At 46.7% G+C, this 15374-nt stretch overlaps 2 protein-coding genes and 1 long non-coding RNA gene across 3 annotated transcripts in view; all 3 read right to left on the bottom strand.

The window, feature by feature from the left end:
• The window catches only part of LOC132580506 (epididymal secretory protein 4-like), a 137837-nt gene extending 126756 nt beyond the window's left edge, over nt 1–11081 (bottom strand). Inside the window, exons 1-2 of the mRNA XM_060251347.1 lie at nt 10677–11081; nt 9228–9423 (exon numbers count right to left, since the gene is read on the bottom strand). Of these exons, the coding sequence (XP_060107330.1) occupies nt 9228–9347 (120 nt within the window). The 5' untranslated portion in view covers nt 9348–9423; nt 10677–11081. The remainder of the gene's footprint in view (nt 1–9227; nt 9424–10676) is intronic.
• The window catches only part of LOC132580508 (uncharacterized), a 205055-nt gene that overhangs the window by 126877 nt on the left and 62804 nt on the right, over nt 1–15374 (bottom strand). The window lies entirely within an intron of this gene.
• LOC132580507 (epididymal secretory protein 4-like) overlaps nt 1–15374 on the bottom strand; it is a 112712-nt gene that overhangs the window by 44574 nt on the left and 52764 nt on the right. The gene's annotated exons all lie outside the window — the stretch shown is intronic.

Genomic DNA, 15374 nt, shown 5'->3' with positions numbered 1-15374 from the left:
GGCATCAAAATTGTAGGGGTGGACCAGATACAGACCCACAATTTCAACCAGGTGTTCCGGGAGTTTCCAGAAGTTTTCAATGGAGCTCTGGGAAATTACAAGAGGCCACCGATAGCGCTGCAGCTTGACCCCATGGTAAGCTGGTGGGTTCCGTTCATGCTCAAACCTTGGTGGGTTCCGTTCATGCTCAAACCTAAAATAGAGGCCGAACTGGACTGCCTTGTGGCCCAAGGAGTGCTAGAGCCCGTCTCCCACGTGGCCTGGGAAATCCCCATAGTCACCCCTGTCAAATCGAACGGGGATGTGCGCATTTGCACTGACTACAAATGTACAATTAACAAAGTACTCCAGGACCACCCATTCCCCGTTCCAGTGGTCAGCCATGTCCTCGCCTGGCTGGCTCTAAGATTTTTGGGAAGCTGGACCTGTCCCAAGTGTACCAGCAGCTTCCGGTGGATGTGCAAACGGCTGAGACCCAGACCATAGCTACGCACAAGGGTGCCTTCAAGGTACAGAGGCTGCAATTTGGGGTAAGCGTGGCTCCGGGTATTTTTCAAAGTCTAATGGACTCTCTTCTCAAAGGGATTTCCAGAGTACAACCCTTTTTCGATTATGTTCTAATAGTGGCACCCGATGCAGACAGATTCAGCCGCTGCCTTTGAGAGGTGCTCCGCCATTTCCAGAATGCAGGTCTCAAGGTGAAGTGGGAGAAGTGCTCGTTTGGGGTGCCAAGGGTGGAGTTCCTGGGATTTGCGGTGGATGCCGTGGGAATTAATCCAACGACTGACAAGATGAGGGCGATAGTCCAAGCTCCGCTGCCCATGTGCAAGGTGGAGCTTCAAAGTTTTTTGGGGCTCCTGAACTTTTATCATTCCTTCATGCCCCATAAAGCTGCCCTTGCAGAACCCCTCCACAGACTCCTCAATAAGGGGGCCCTGCCTGCCTGGGGAAAAAGCAGGCCGCCGCCTTCAAGGCAATCAAGGACATTTTAGTTTCAAATGAGGTGCTCCACCATTTTGATGAGTCCCTACCAGTGATTCTGGCCTGCGATGCTTCCCCTTATGGGGTGGGCATCATTCTGGGCCACCAATTCCTGGATGGGAGAGAAGTCCCCATGGCATATTACTCTCGGACATTGACCCTGGCAGAGCGGAACTATGCCCAAATAGACAAAGAGACTTTGGCAATCGTGGCGGGCATATACAAATTCAATGACTATCTGTATGGGAGGCACTTCATGATTGCCACAGACCACAAGCTGTTGCTCAGCCTCCTTGCCCCGGACTGCCAGACGCCACAAATCCTGTCGCAGTGGGTCCTGCAGTGGAACCAGTTCCTCAATTCATACACGTACGAGCTCGTGTACCACCCCGGCAAAGCAATGGGACACACAGACACCCTCAGCTGCCTTCCGCTGCCGGAAATGGACCCCGATCCAACTCCAGCACACCACGTGATGCTTCTGGAGTCTCTACCAGAGAGACCCCTCCATTCTGCAGAGGTAGCCAGGTTCACGGGTAGAAACTGCATTCTTGTACGCGTTTTGGACTGGGTGGGGAGGGGGTGGCCCAAGGGCAAATTGGACACTGATTTCAGGCCTTTTGCATCCCACCAAGAGGAACTTTCATTACACAAAGGGAGCATTCTATAGGGTTACCCCCCTACTTCGGAAGCAAGTGCTCAAAGCCTTACAGGAGACGCACTCTGGGATAGTGCATATGAAGGCCTTGGCATGTAGGTATGTATGGTGGCCGGGGATGGATGAAGAGATAGCAGGGTGGGTTAAAAGGTGCCAGCCCTGCCAAGAGTCCTGGCCAGATCCACCCAGCACTCCCATCCACCGCTGGGAGTTCAATCGCGTGCCTTGGTCCCGGCTATACCTAGACTTTGCGGGGCCATACCAGGGCCAAATATTCTTTATCCTAGTGGATGCCTACATGAAGTAGCTGGAGGTGATTCCCGTAGCTTCAACCTCCACTTTGGCTGCGGTCAGAGCCCTCTGCCACACACATCTTGGCAGGGCTGGCACCTTTTAACCCACTCATCTATCTCGTCATCCTTCCCCAGCCACCATGGGATCCCCAAAACCGTAGTGACGGACAACGGTACTGCTTTTACCTCCTGGGAATTTCAGAAGTTCCTGAATAGGTACCTCATTCGCCACATACGGTTCACTCCCTTTTACGTGGCCACCAATGGCCAAGTGGAGCGCATGGTCCGCACCACCAAGGAGGCCCTGGGGTGCATAGTTCAAGGGGATTGGGATCACCACCTGTCTGCCTTCCTATTTGGGAACAGGATCACCCCCAACCTGGCCACCGGCATAAGCCCTGCTGAGTTGCTCATGGGCAGGAGGTTAATCACTAGACTAGACAGGTTGCAACCTGACCAGGCCCTAGACATCCGCTGCTCTCCTGAGACCAGGAGGCCAACATAACAGTTTGCCACAAGAAGCAACCCTGCTGGCGCCAGCCTTGCCAGCCTCGCAGACAGAAGAGCCATCTTCAGCAGGAGAGATACCTCCACAGGCTCTGGACAATGTTCTGCTGATATCACCCCTCAGCAAGGAACCAGCGGTGACAGACCTCATGGCCGCAGCTCCTGCTCCCCAGATAGAACCTTGGCGATTGCATAGGGAGCGGTGGCCACCCGTTTATTCGAAATACTATGTATCTTGAACTAGTGGGGGAGGAGTGTTGTGTCTTGCGTTTTGAACCGGAAGGGACAAACGCAGCCACCTATGATGATCAGTGGCGGGAAGTTTAACTGGTCAGGATTGGACCTGACCAGAAAGAGGGGACCAGCTCTCTCGTGATGTACTCGCCAATAAAGTATGTTGTGTTCTAATCGTCTATGACTCCAGTACATTACACCTTCTGTGAAGAGAATGAATTCTGAAAGCAGGGGTGTGTGGAGGTGTTTTAAATTAAATTAAAAATCTGCACAGTAGCCTGAAATTTGTATTCACTAAAGTGTGTACAGTTGAAAGCTAGAATAAATGCTTAGTGGGGGACCTCAACGCCTTTGAGTCCACCTTCTCCCCAAACTGTTATGTTGGCACTGAACAACCAAACAATGTCAGTTAAGTATTGAATCAGACTAATTAACATCTAGTTACCAAGTGTGGTAGATGACATAGCGCAGCTGAACAAAGGACACGTATCCAACCACTCTGAGTGGTGGCAGTAGTGGTGGCACCAGAATTTTGACCATACTGTGGCACACAGAATGTTGGACAGAATGGGCCATTGGCCTGATATATTCCCCAGAGAGTACTGCAATCTGGTTCTCAAAATCTATTGGTAATCCCCGGATCAAGGGAGGCCAAACTGGAAGTAACCAGAGAAAGGGCCTTCTCGATTGTAGCCCCCCACTGGTGGAACCAATTGCCAGAGGAGGTGCGGGCCTTGTGGAGCTTTGCCCAGTTCCACAGGGCCTGCAAGACCACTCTTTTTCAGCTGGCCTTTACTTAAGAAGGAATTTACTGTAGAAGGAATATCGTTGCCACGGAAAAACTGTAAGATGTGTAACAAAGATTTTAGCACCAAATCAACTTAGATGGTTTTAATATATGATTTATAATATTTGATTTATAATATGTATTGTTTTAATTGCTGAAGTTTTTATGTTGTGAGTTGCTCTAAGCCTACTTCGGAAGGGAGGGCGGGATATAAATTAATTATTATTGTTTTCAGAAAAAATATTTTACTTGAGAGATAAGAGCAAAGATTGATAATGTTGTTGTATAACATTCCCACAATGTTTAGGAAAAGTAAAATTTAGATTAAAAACAGTAGATTAAAATGTGAAAAGTTTCATGTTTGGTGTTCTCAATTTTTCCTACATTTTTTCTGTTTTTTTTTTTAATTTTTTTGGGGGGGAGCACTAGCAATGTTTCCTCTAAGCTGCAGAGTCTTGTGAGCAAAAATTCTGCTTTGTGAGCTACTGGCATTAAAGTTGTGAGCTACAGCATAAATTAGTGTGCTCTGGGACCATTTCTCCTGAGCTAAGACAAAAATGTGTGAGCCGGAGGCCAAAACTCAGCTTAGAGAGAACACTGGGTGCTAGTATCAATCTCGCCTAGTGCACCAAAAAGCCTAGAACCGGCTCAGTATGTTCTTGTGTTCTGAAGGGCCATTTATCCTTTAGAAAATATGTTAAAACTATCGTGAGGGGGATCATAGAATCATAGAATTGGAAAAGGCATCCAGGGTCATCTAGTCCAACCCCCTGAAAAATGCTGCAAATTCACAGCTACCTCCCTCACACACACCCAGTGACCACTGCTTCATGATGGAAAAAAAAAATTCCAGGATCCCTGGCTAAACTGGCTTGGAGGAAATTGCTTCCTGACCCCAAAGTGCCAATTGGCATTTCACTGGGCATGTACGAAATGGCCATGAGAACAAACACTGGTGCAACCTCTCCTGCCCTCCCTCTCATGAACTGCTGAAGTTCACAGTATCAGTATCACTGTCAGATGGCCATCTAGGTTCTGCTTAAGAACATCTACAGGAGTGCCCATCAGCTTCAAATGAAGTCTGTTCCTCTGAGGACTGCTTCGTCATGAAGTACTTCCTAATATTTAACTGAATACTCTTTTGATTTAAATTCAACCCACTAGTTCTGGTCCAGTATTCTGGGTCAACAGAAAACAACTCCACTCCATCCTCTACGACAGTCCTTTAAGTGTGTATGTATATATATATATATATATATATATATATATATATATATATATATATATATATACACACACACACACACTTAAATACTTAATGGCAGAAAGTGAGGAGGACCTAAAGAACCTCTTGTTGAGGGTGAAAGAGGAGAGCACAAAGGTAGGCTTGAAACTCAACATAAAAAAACCTAAGATCACGGCATCCAGCCCCATCACACCGTGGCAAATAGAAGGGGAAGATATGGAAGTAGTGACAGACTTCACATTTCTGGGATCCAAGATCACTGCAGATGGCGACTATAACCATGAAATTAAAAGATGTTTGCTCCTTGGGAGGGCAGCTATGGCGAACCTGGGCAGTATAATAAAAAGTAGAGACATCACCCTGCCAACAAAAGTCCGTATAGTCAAAGCGATGGTATTTGCAGCAGTAATGTATGGCTGTGAGAGCTGGACCATAAGGAAGGCCGAGTGCAGAAGAATAGATGCTTTTGAGCTGTGGTGCTGGAGAAGACTCTTGAGAGTCCCTTGGACTGCAAGAAGATCAAATCAGTCAGTCCTAAGGGAAATCAACCCAGACTGTTCCCTGGAAAGTTAGATGCTGAAGCTGAAACTCAAATACTTTGGCCACCAAATGAGAAGGGAGCACTCACTGGAGAAGATCCTGAGGCTGGGAGAGACAGAAGGCAAAAGAAGAAGGGGACAGCAAAAGATGTGATGGCTGGACAGCGTTACTGATGTAACAAACATGAATTTGAGCAGATTTCGGAGGATGTTGGAAGACAGAAAGGCCTGGCATGACTTTGTCCATGGGGTCGCAAAAAGTCGGACTTGACTGTGTGATTGAAGAACAACAGATTGATAGATAGATGATGGATGGATGGTAGATGATAGATGATAAATAGATGATGGATAATGGTAGATAGATGATAGATAGACAATAGACAGATGATAGACAATAGACAGATGATAGATGATTGATGGGTGATAGAGAGATGATTGATGGATGATAGATGATAGATAGACGATAGGTAGATGATAGATAGATGATAGGCAGGTGATAGGTTATAGATGACAGGTGATAGATAGATGACAGATGATAGATAGATGATAGATAGACAATAGACCATAGATGACAGATGATAAATGACAGATAGATGATAGACGATAGACAGATGATAGATAGATGATAGACGTTAGATAGACGAAATATGACAGATGATAAACGATAGACAGATGATAGATGATAGATAGATATAGACGATAGATGACAGATGATAAATGACAGATAGAGGATAGATGATAAATGACAGATGATAGATGATAGATAGATGATAGATGATAGATGACAGATAGATGATGGATAGATGATAAATGACAGATAGGTGACAGATAGAGGACGGATGACGGATAGATGGATGGATAGATGGATAGATAGATGGATGTCAAGCTGATGGGGTAGTAGTTACCCCAATTGTCCTTTTCCTCCTTCTTGAAGATGGGGACAACATTTGCGCACCTCTGCTTTTGCCCCCCCCCCCCCAGTCGGAATGAAGAGGCTGACACAGTGTGTTGGATAAAAAACCCGGGCCGCTTTATTGAAACATAACTTGAACGAATAAGGATGGCAAGAGGTATAGGCCTACAAGAACAAGCCCTGGGGTCGAAACACCGGATCCCGCCTTGTCCTAGAAGGGCGAGCCACCCTGCCCCCAGCACACGGCCAATCCCATCTGACTGGTGCTGAGCGGCCAGGCCCAAACTCCACCTCCACCTCTGTCGGCATCAATCACTCAGGAAAGATCCGCCCCGGTGAGGATTTGTCATGATCTGCACTCCCAGCATTGAGCCGTAAAGCCCATCTACCGTTCATACAGACCACTTGCACCCACTGGTGCAGAGCCATAGGTGCTCCCCTGAAATGACTGTAGCCAATACCTCATCCTGCCAAGCGACCAAATCCACCAAACTTCACCCCAACTTCCTACGCTATCAAGCAGTACAAGGTAGGCAAAAAACAAATTCACATAGGCCAATTCAGTGAAAATGAAAAAATTCCTACCTAATAAGGTGACCAGTAAAACCTGTATTGCATAGGGCAGATGGGTGGGCCGAGAGCCACGAAAGAGCTGCTGCGACACGGGCGGGAGCCGGGGCTTTATAGCCCCGATGCCACGCCCCCTCCTCGAACTCCCGGATGGCCGGGAAGCCAGCGTCAGCCTCCCTCCTTCCGGGAGCGCAAAGCACGGCCCCCAGCCTACAATGGCGTTGCCAGTGCGGCTGGGAAGGGGCCGATATCTTGCACCTCACCTGTTCGCCAAGGATTCTCAAAAATAATGGACAGAGGCTCAGAAATTACATCTGCGAGTTCTTCTAGTACCCTTGGATGCAATTCATCTAGCCCTGAAGACTTAGTTACAGTTAAAAAAACAAGGTGTTTATGTACTAGCAGCTTATGCTGGGGAGAAATATTTGTTATGTTCTATATATCATGCAATGTATAATAAACTTGTTGTATAATCCCTCTTCTCCTTGTGTATCCCCTCTACATTATACTTTGTTTTCTAGTCTTTGTCCTGTCCTGGGAGGTGCTTTTATAAATAGTACTCACCACCATGGCCCTAACCTTAATGACACAGGCTAACTGATTTTGCCATCATCCAAGGTTAAGGAGGGGTTGTTCCTGGTTAGTATTGAATAGGAGATGACCAAAGTCCAGGGTTGCTATGCAGAGACAGGCAATGGCAATCCCCCCCCCCCCCCCCCGCAATTCATCTTGCTCTTGAAAACCCTACCAGGTCACCATGAGGTGCCTGCAAGTTGATGGCACTTTTACCTTACTTAGCTACTTCATCATCTATTGGAAGCAGGCCATTGGAATTCTAACTAGATAGTGAATAATATAACATTACCTTTTTTGGCGCTTCTTTTCTATTTCTGCAGTGTTAGCACATATGTTTATGTTTAATTCGATTTATACTCCACCTTCCCTGCTGAGGCGGGCTCAGGGCGGCTTACATCAAATCATAGTACACTATGATTGCAATCATAAAATCAATAAAACCATTAAACAGTACAAGTTAAAACAGTACAAGTTAAAACAAGTTAAAACAGTTGATGCTAACAAATTAGATGTTACTTATATTCTCAGGATGACAGTTCCAGAATTCTCCTACAGTTGACTGAAGGCTTGCCAGAAAAGAGCGGTCTTACAGGCCTTGCAGAACTGAGCAAGGTTCTACAAGGCCCTAACCTCTTCAGGTAATTGATTCCACCAGGAAGGGGCTACCACTGAAAAAGCCCAATCTCTGGTGGTCGACACTCTTTCAGCCTGGGGATCACTAGGAGATGTTGAGATCCAGATCTTAGTACTCTCTGGGGAACGTGTAGGGACAGACAGTCCCTCAGGTAAACGGGTCCTTGGCCATATAGGGCTTTAAAGGTAATAACCAGCACCTTGTAACAAATCTGTAACACTATTGGTAGCCAGTGCAGTTCCTGCAGCGCTGGCTGTATGTGCTGCCACTTGCACTAGCTGAAGTTTCCGGGTTTGCGACAAAGGCAGCCCCAAGTAGAGGGCATTACAGTAGTCCAATCTTGAGGTGACCATTGCATGAATCACAGTTGCCAGGTCGCCATGGCCAAGGAAAGGAACCAACTGTTTCACCTGCCTAAGATGAAAGAAGATGGATTTCACAGTTGCTGCTATCTGGGCCTTCATTGTCAGGGAGGCCTCCAATAGCACTCCCAAGCTTCTGACTTTGGGCGCCATTGTCAGTAGCGCCCCATCAAAAGTTGATAGGGGGATTTCCCTGTCCAGGCCGCTGTGACTCAGGCAAAGGACCTCTGTCTTCGTCGGGTTCAGCTTCAGTTGGCTCAGCTTAAGCCAACCAGGCACGGCTTTCTGGGACACTGATCCAGGCTTTCTGGAACATTGTCAGGTCGGCCACCCATCAGTAGATAGAGCTGAGTGTCATCAGAGTACTGATGGCAACTCAGCCCATACCTCCAGACAATCTGGGCAAGGGGTTGCATCTCTTGAATTACTGGGTTTCTAGCCCGCCTTTATAACTATCCCTCTTCTCCTAAGCCATTATCCAATTGTCCACAAAGACATATTTCTGCCAGGTGGTTGTTATGTCTGTTTACTATCAGAAATCTAACAATTCTTAAGAAGCCTGAAAACCCTTGTTTCGGATGCCACAGACCAAACTGGCTGTCCCCATGAAGTCAGGCAAGAAAAAAGCTGGATAAGCTGAGGCCTCCTGTTGGGATTCTCAAATCTGCTCTCAGGGCTTTTTTGGTAGAAAAAAGCCCAGCAGGAACTCATTTGCATATTAGGTCACACCCCCTGATGTTACCATTGTTTAACATAGGGCTTTTTTGTAGAAAAAGCCCAGCAGGAATTCATTTACATATTAGGCCACGCCCCCTGACACTAAGCCAGCTGGAACTGCGTTCCTATGCATCCTGCTTAAAAAAAAAAAAAAGCCCTGTGCATTCTGAGATTTCTCAAAACCTTATTTAGAGCCCATTTGGTGCTTACCTTTTGGACATCAAAGCTTGGAAAAATGGGAATTTTGTTATCATCAGTTCTGGTATCCTCAGCTCCAGCATGGAGCAGGCAGACAGATGCCAACAAAATTATCAAGAATGCAGCTTTCATCTTTGCAGTGGGCCTCTCTTCACATCAGTTGGGAGTCTGTGCATTCAATTGGCTCTTTAATTCCCACGTTCATCACCTGATCAAATATACCCCATCCCCAGGAATTAGTTATACAAAATGATAACAAGATTATCATGGACACAAAATTTAAAAGAAACACACCGTGAATAACAATGCCACTACACGTATATTCTTACACACTCTGCAAAAATTAAACATACAACCTTACTATTATTGCCAAAGGCTAGAAGAGTCTTAACATAGAGCATTAGTCTACAGACCAGGTGTGTCAAAGTCATTTGTTATGAAAGCCAGATCTGGCATAAATGAGAGCTTGTCAGGCTGGGCCATGTTGAGTTGGGCCACATGTGCTCCTATTTAAAATTAGGTAGCAGAGATATAAACTTCATAAAGGAAACAGACAAACATAATTAAAGATTTTTTTTTTAAAAAAACCCTTAAACATGATTAAAACATTTGTTGGTCTTGTTGGTCTTAAAGGTGCTTTCTTTGTATTTCTCCCATGGGATCCTGGGAATTGGGCAAAGGAAGTTCTGGCTCCTTCCTTCTTTCCCCAGGGCACTGGGGTGGGGGGAGCCTCAGCCATTAGAAGGAAAAGAAGCTTGGCTCAGTAGTTCTGTGTGGGATTGAGAGAGCCTAGCAAATCAAGCTCTCCTCCCTCCCTCCCCAAGGGAGGAGCCTCAGCTAATGGAGAAAACAGAGGTTTTACTGTGTGGCTTCTGTGGGATTGAGCAAGCCTTGCAAAGCAAGCTGTGATGCAGAAGGAAGCAAGAGAGAGGGAGAAAGAAGCAAATGACAGCCAGTTGCTCACGAGCCCTCAGTTGCTAAGAGCCCTCTTCTGGCTTGATTCATCCCTTGGGCCATATGTTTGACACACCTGCTATACACAGTTCTTATGATGCACCTCAGTCCTGTCGAAAGTCTTTTAAACAGATTCTTAAAGATGTAAGTTAACTGCAAATTGATGGAAGCTCATGATGGTTCAGAGCAAGTTAATGGGATCAAACTCAAGCATACATTGAAAGCAAGAGCATTTGAAGAACTCTCAAGTGAGTCACAATCCATTTAGTGAAGACTTTATGGAGTCTCCACTGGTCACATAAAAACCTTGGGCAGCCAACAGCCAGTCCATGAATAGCACAATATAACAGCTGCGGAATACTGGCAGGATTCTGTTCCAAATACAAATTCTTCTTCAAAGCCAACTAGACATAATTTTCCTTTCAGCCTAGAACTGAGTCATACCAACAGTCATAACAATCTACTAAAAAAATCAATTAAAAATCAATAAAACCAGGAATCACTTACCCAAATGCCTACACAAAGATCTTCAAGTGGCACGTCATTCATCAAAATTTCACGGTAAGCAGGATGCCTTACTTTTTGATGAGAAGTTTCTCAAGGTTTACCACAGCAGTCATATGTTATGCAGAGCTAATTACAGTTGCTACCAGGTGCTATTTGTTATGCATTCGTTTACATAGGTACTTAATTGCAGAATACCACCTACAAACACATTCAACTTTAAGAATTCTAATTTACAGAAAAGCAGAGAGCTCCATTTTTTGATTTTATTCCATAGGTACGAGGGTTTCCAAAGACCAAGACAAGGGCTTCAGTCAGTATGACCCACCCATAACTAAGAAGTGTCCCAAGTTAGATGTAATCCAGACAACAGGCAAAACTTGGATGGAAGCTCTTCCCTTTAAGCTCAACAACCCACACTGGCTTGATTTTAGTTAGTAAATTTACAGCAAATGATGTGACTTAACAAATCAAGTCTATTGTTAACCAAGTGGCTCAAACAGCCAATCAGGTGAGGTTTCCAACTGGACCAATTGCATCAGGTCCAGTTAATGGAACACCTTCTTCCATCCATGAGCTTGGGCACCTCCTAGATTCTTTTGGCCTTAGTCTGAGAAGCATCTGGGTGGCCTCCCTCTCTGACTCTGAAGCTACAATCAACTTGACCTGTGTTCTCAGAGAGAGAAACATACATTATTAACTGGGCCACTGTTTGAACCACAGTGTGAATTTAGCAAGGAACTACTTAAAAGGATGAGTTTCTTGGCGCTTTCCTCTTGTTTGATTCTATATTATTTTTCATCCCAAGAAGAATCTCTTACCCTTCTATCTCCCTGACCCAAGTCCAGGAAAGCAGGGATAGAGGTGTGCCCAGTTATTAACAAAAGCAGGGACAAAACTTTAAACAACTCCTGCAGAGAGGCTATGCCGCTCTCTCAGGCTAAACAGGGTAGTCCACCACTAGGCTCTTTTAACTGTTCCAGAGGTGTCTAGAGGAAAGACCCAACCTCTAAGACTCTCCAGGAAAGTATTCAGAAAGCCAGCCCTCCAGGTGGGACTTGCAGCCCTGAATTTCTAGAACAAGAATTACCATAGTTGAAAAGGTCTAAGCCCCTGGACTTAGCTTTGGGACAATGAAGGCAAGGTCCACACAGAGATAAAACAATATACAGAATTTATTTACGGTGCAATATATATTGACAAAACCAGACTTGTGAAGGGTTTAAGATAAAAAAACCCCTCTTCTTTTCCAGCTAGCAAATACATTTCAAAGCATAATTACCAAAGTTTCAGCCAACACAGGATAGTCACAAGATGAGACAAGGTCTTCAACCTTCAGGAACAACAGCAGAATAGCACAAAAAAGACATAGCAAGATGGCAAAGAAGCCATAGCAAAAGCAATAGCCCCACAAGTATGATGGCAAAAAATACCCATATGGTAAAGTTTAGCTAAACTTAAGGAGGGAGTCTGATGGCAAAGCAGCATCCATTGAGTGATGTAACCTTCTACCTAGCTGCTATAGAGATTGAGTCAAATGTCTGCTAATTCAACCTTGGGTCCCAGGCTAGATGCTTACCCACAGTTGTAAGAAATTCTCTAACTGGAAGCCAATAAGAGACAGCAGTACCAGCTTCCCCAGGTGCTGATGATTTTACTGAAGGTGGTTACCAATCATCTCTTTGTGAGAGCCAACTTCAAGTTGTTTCTTCAGCCAAGAGGCCTAGCAAGAATCTGAGGAGCCAAGCCTAGACTGACTGAAATTTGAAATGAAACTGTAAAAGCACTACAGGGCTATATCACTCTAAGTGTGTATAAGCATATTCTGCATGAATGAGATTGTTAAATAGTGGGTTCAATGCATGGAAGAGGCAAAGGTGCAGTGATCAAAGCTCTTTATTCATGATTACAGCATGGTAATAAACAGATTAAGACTACTGAATGGGCCAACAGGGCCAACTATATACAATCCAAAGTTCCTGTGCTAGGATGCCATTGGGTCACTTGAACCAGCATGGGGCCAGTGATTGGATCGGGGAAACAGGGATTTGGAGCCAGTTTGGTGTAGTGGTTAAGTGTGCGGAGTCTTATCTAGGAGAACCAGGTTTGATTCCCCCCTCCTCCACTTGCGGGTGCTGGAATGGCCTTGGGTTAGGCATAGCTATTGCAGAAGTTGTCCTTGAAAGGGCAGCTGTTGTGAGAGCCCTCTCAGCCCCACCCACATCACAGGGTGTCTGTTATGGGGGGAGAAGATATAGGAGATTGTAAGCCGCTCTGAGTCTCTGATTCAGAGAGAAGGGTGGGGTATAAATCTGCAGTCTTGTTCCCCAGCCCCCAAGCTCAGTCCTAAAGGCTCCAATGAGCCAGGCAGCAACTCCCAATACTATGAAACATGGAGTCAAACATACACAACATCCCTCCCCCCCCCCCCCGGTCTGTAAGTCTTAACATACATAGTTCTTGAGGTTTGCAGACCTGTGTCACTGCCACCTTGAGTGCTTGGGTGCTAGAATGGGCGGAGCAGTGGTGGGTGCTTGGCCAGACCTGGTGGCTTCTGGATCAGAGAGTAGAGGGGCTAGCAATGCTGGCATTTCAGCTGGTGGAGTGGGGCCTTCGGGTGCCATCAGCTCAGCAGGTGAGGCGAGAGCTGGGTCCTCAGGATGAGCAGTGGCAGCTGAGCTTCCAGCTGACCAGTGGGGCTATGGATGGCAGCAACATCTTCTGCAGGGGAGGGGGGTGCAGGACAACATCTGGTCTATGTGCTGCCAGAGGGTGAGGCCGCTGTTCATTGTGACTTTGTATGACACAGCCCCCATAACTTTTGTAATCCTAGCAGGAACCCAGGCCGGTTGCCTGCAAACTTCTGAGCATAGACTAGTTCCCCTGGGACAAACCCTCACGGAGGCCAGAGCACTTCAGGAAATGTTTGTAAGTCCAAGCTCTGTCCGGGTGCATCCGGTCAAGGAGGGTGGACAGCCACTGCCCCATAAGAAGCTGTGCTGAGCTGTGGCCTGTGGCTGTGCAAGGGATGGTGTGCTTCCCCAGGAGGAATTCAGCAAGGCAGGCCTCCCAGTCCCCATGGATGATGTGGCTCCGGTCGTTTTCGCACTCACCTCCAGCCGGCACGACCCCCCTCTTCACCGTGCAGGATCTGCGCGGATTTCGCACTAAATGCCGCGGAGCAGCCTTTTGCGCCGGAAACTCCCGTCGCAAAAGCCGCGCAAACGCCAAACTGCTTTTCGGCGATTTACGTTTGAGCGGCTTTTGCGACGGGAGTTTCTGGCGCAAAAGGCTGCTCCAAGGCATTTAGTGTGAAATCCGCGCAGATCCTGCGCGGTGAAGAGGGGGGTCGCGCCGGCTGGAGGTGAGTGCGAAAACAACCGGAGAGATTCCTTGATGGTCTGCACTATCCATTCTGCCTGCCTGTTCGTAGCTGGGTGGAAAGGTGCTGATCTGACGAGCCTTATCAGATTCTGCCCACAAAAGTCATGGAACTCACCTGACATGAAGGCCAACCCATTGTCTGTGATGAGAGTGTCTATCAAGCCATGTGTAGCAAAGACTTGGCAGAGTACACTGATTGCAGCCTTGGAGGAGGTGGAAGCGACAGGAACCACTTCCAGCCACTTGGAGTAAGAGTCCACTATTAGGAAGAAAATTTGTCCCTGGAATGGCCTGGCAATGTCCAGATGTAGATGGGACCAAGGCATGCTGGTGGACTTCCAATGCTGTACAGGGGTGTGGGGTGGTGCTGATTGGGTCTCCTGGCAGGGTTGGCACCTGGCGACCCAAGACTCAATCATGTCATCTATCCCAGGCCACCACATGTAGCTGTGAGCAAACACCTTCATCCGCACCCTCCCCCTGGATGAATTTCATGCAGTGTGGACAGAACCCGGTGATGCAGAGGTGGGAGCACAACCACCCTACTTCCCCATAGAAGGGACCCCTTGTGTGCGGGGAGTTCGTCCCAATGGGACACATATGCTGTAAAATCTGGGAAGGCTTTGGAAAGAAGTGGCTGGTCAGCGCCAAGATGATTTCCTCAAAGATGGTGTTTTCGAGCATTACTGGGACGGCCAGGCTCTCCACCAGTCTCAGGGTGGCGATGCTGCAAGAGCTCAGCAGAAGAGCTTTCTTCATCTCTCAGTTTTCTTCCTTGTTCCTGATCTTGTGGAACACAAGATAATATTGGAGGCGCTTCACCCATGTCTCCCAAAGTTTGGGGTGAGAAAAGTTGAATTCAGGCAGCATTCCTGGAGCAGTATCCATGATGGCCGGAGATGGTGATGCAATGCGTGTAGAGTGTGGAGCAGTGATGCACGGTGCAGTGCCAATGTCTGGGGCTTGCTCAACAGGATCCCATCCTCATCGCCAATGTTAAATAGTGAGTTCAATGCATGGAAGAGGTGAAGTTGCAGTGATCAAAGCTCTTTATTCATGATTACAGCATGGTAATAAGCAGATTAAGACTACTGAATGGGCCAATGGGGCCAACTATATACACACCAAAGTTCCCATGCTAGAATGTCATTGGGTCATTTGAACCAGCAGGGGGCTGGTGATTGGTCCAGGGATGCTTCTATTCAGTGTTGATACCAATCTGTGTGGGAGATGTGTCAATACACTCTATTGTGTTTGTTAAGTTTAGGTATATAGTAAGCTTATTTATTAAGCATATTTATGAGGTGCCCTGACCTG

The sequence above is a fragment of the Heteronotia binoei genome, chromosome 12, assembly GCF_032191835.1.
Source record: "Heteronotia binoei isolate CCM8104 ecotype False Entrance Well chromosome 12, APGP_CSIRO_Hbin_v1, whole genome shotgun sequence".
NCBI classification, from domain to species: domain Eukaryota; kingdom Metazoa; phylum Chordata; class Lepidosauria; order Squamata; family Gekkonidae; genus Heteronotia; species Heteronotia binoei.
The sequence above is the reverse complement of the archived record's forward strand: the minus strand, read 5'-3'. Positions and strand labels throughout refer to the sequence as shown.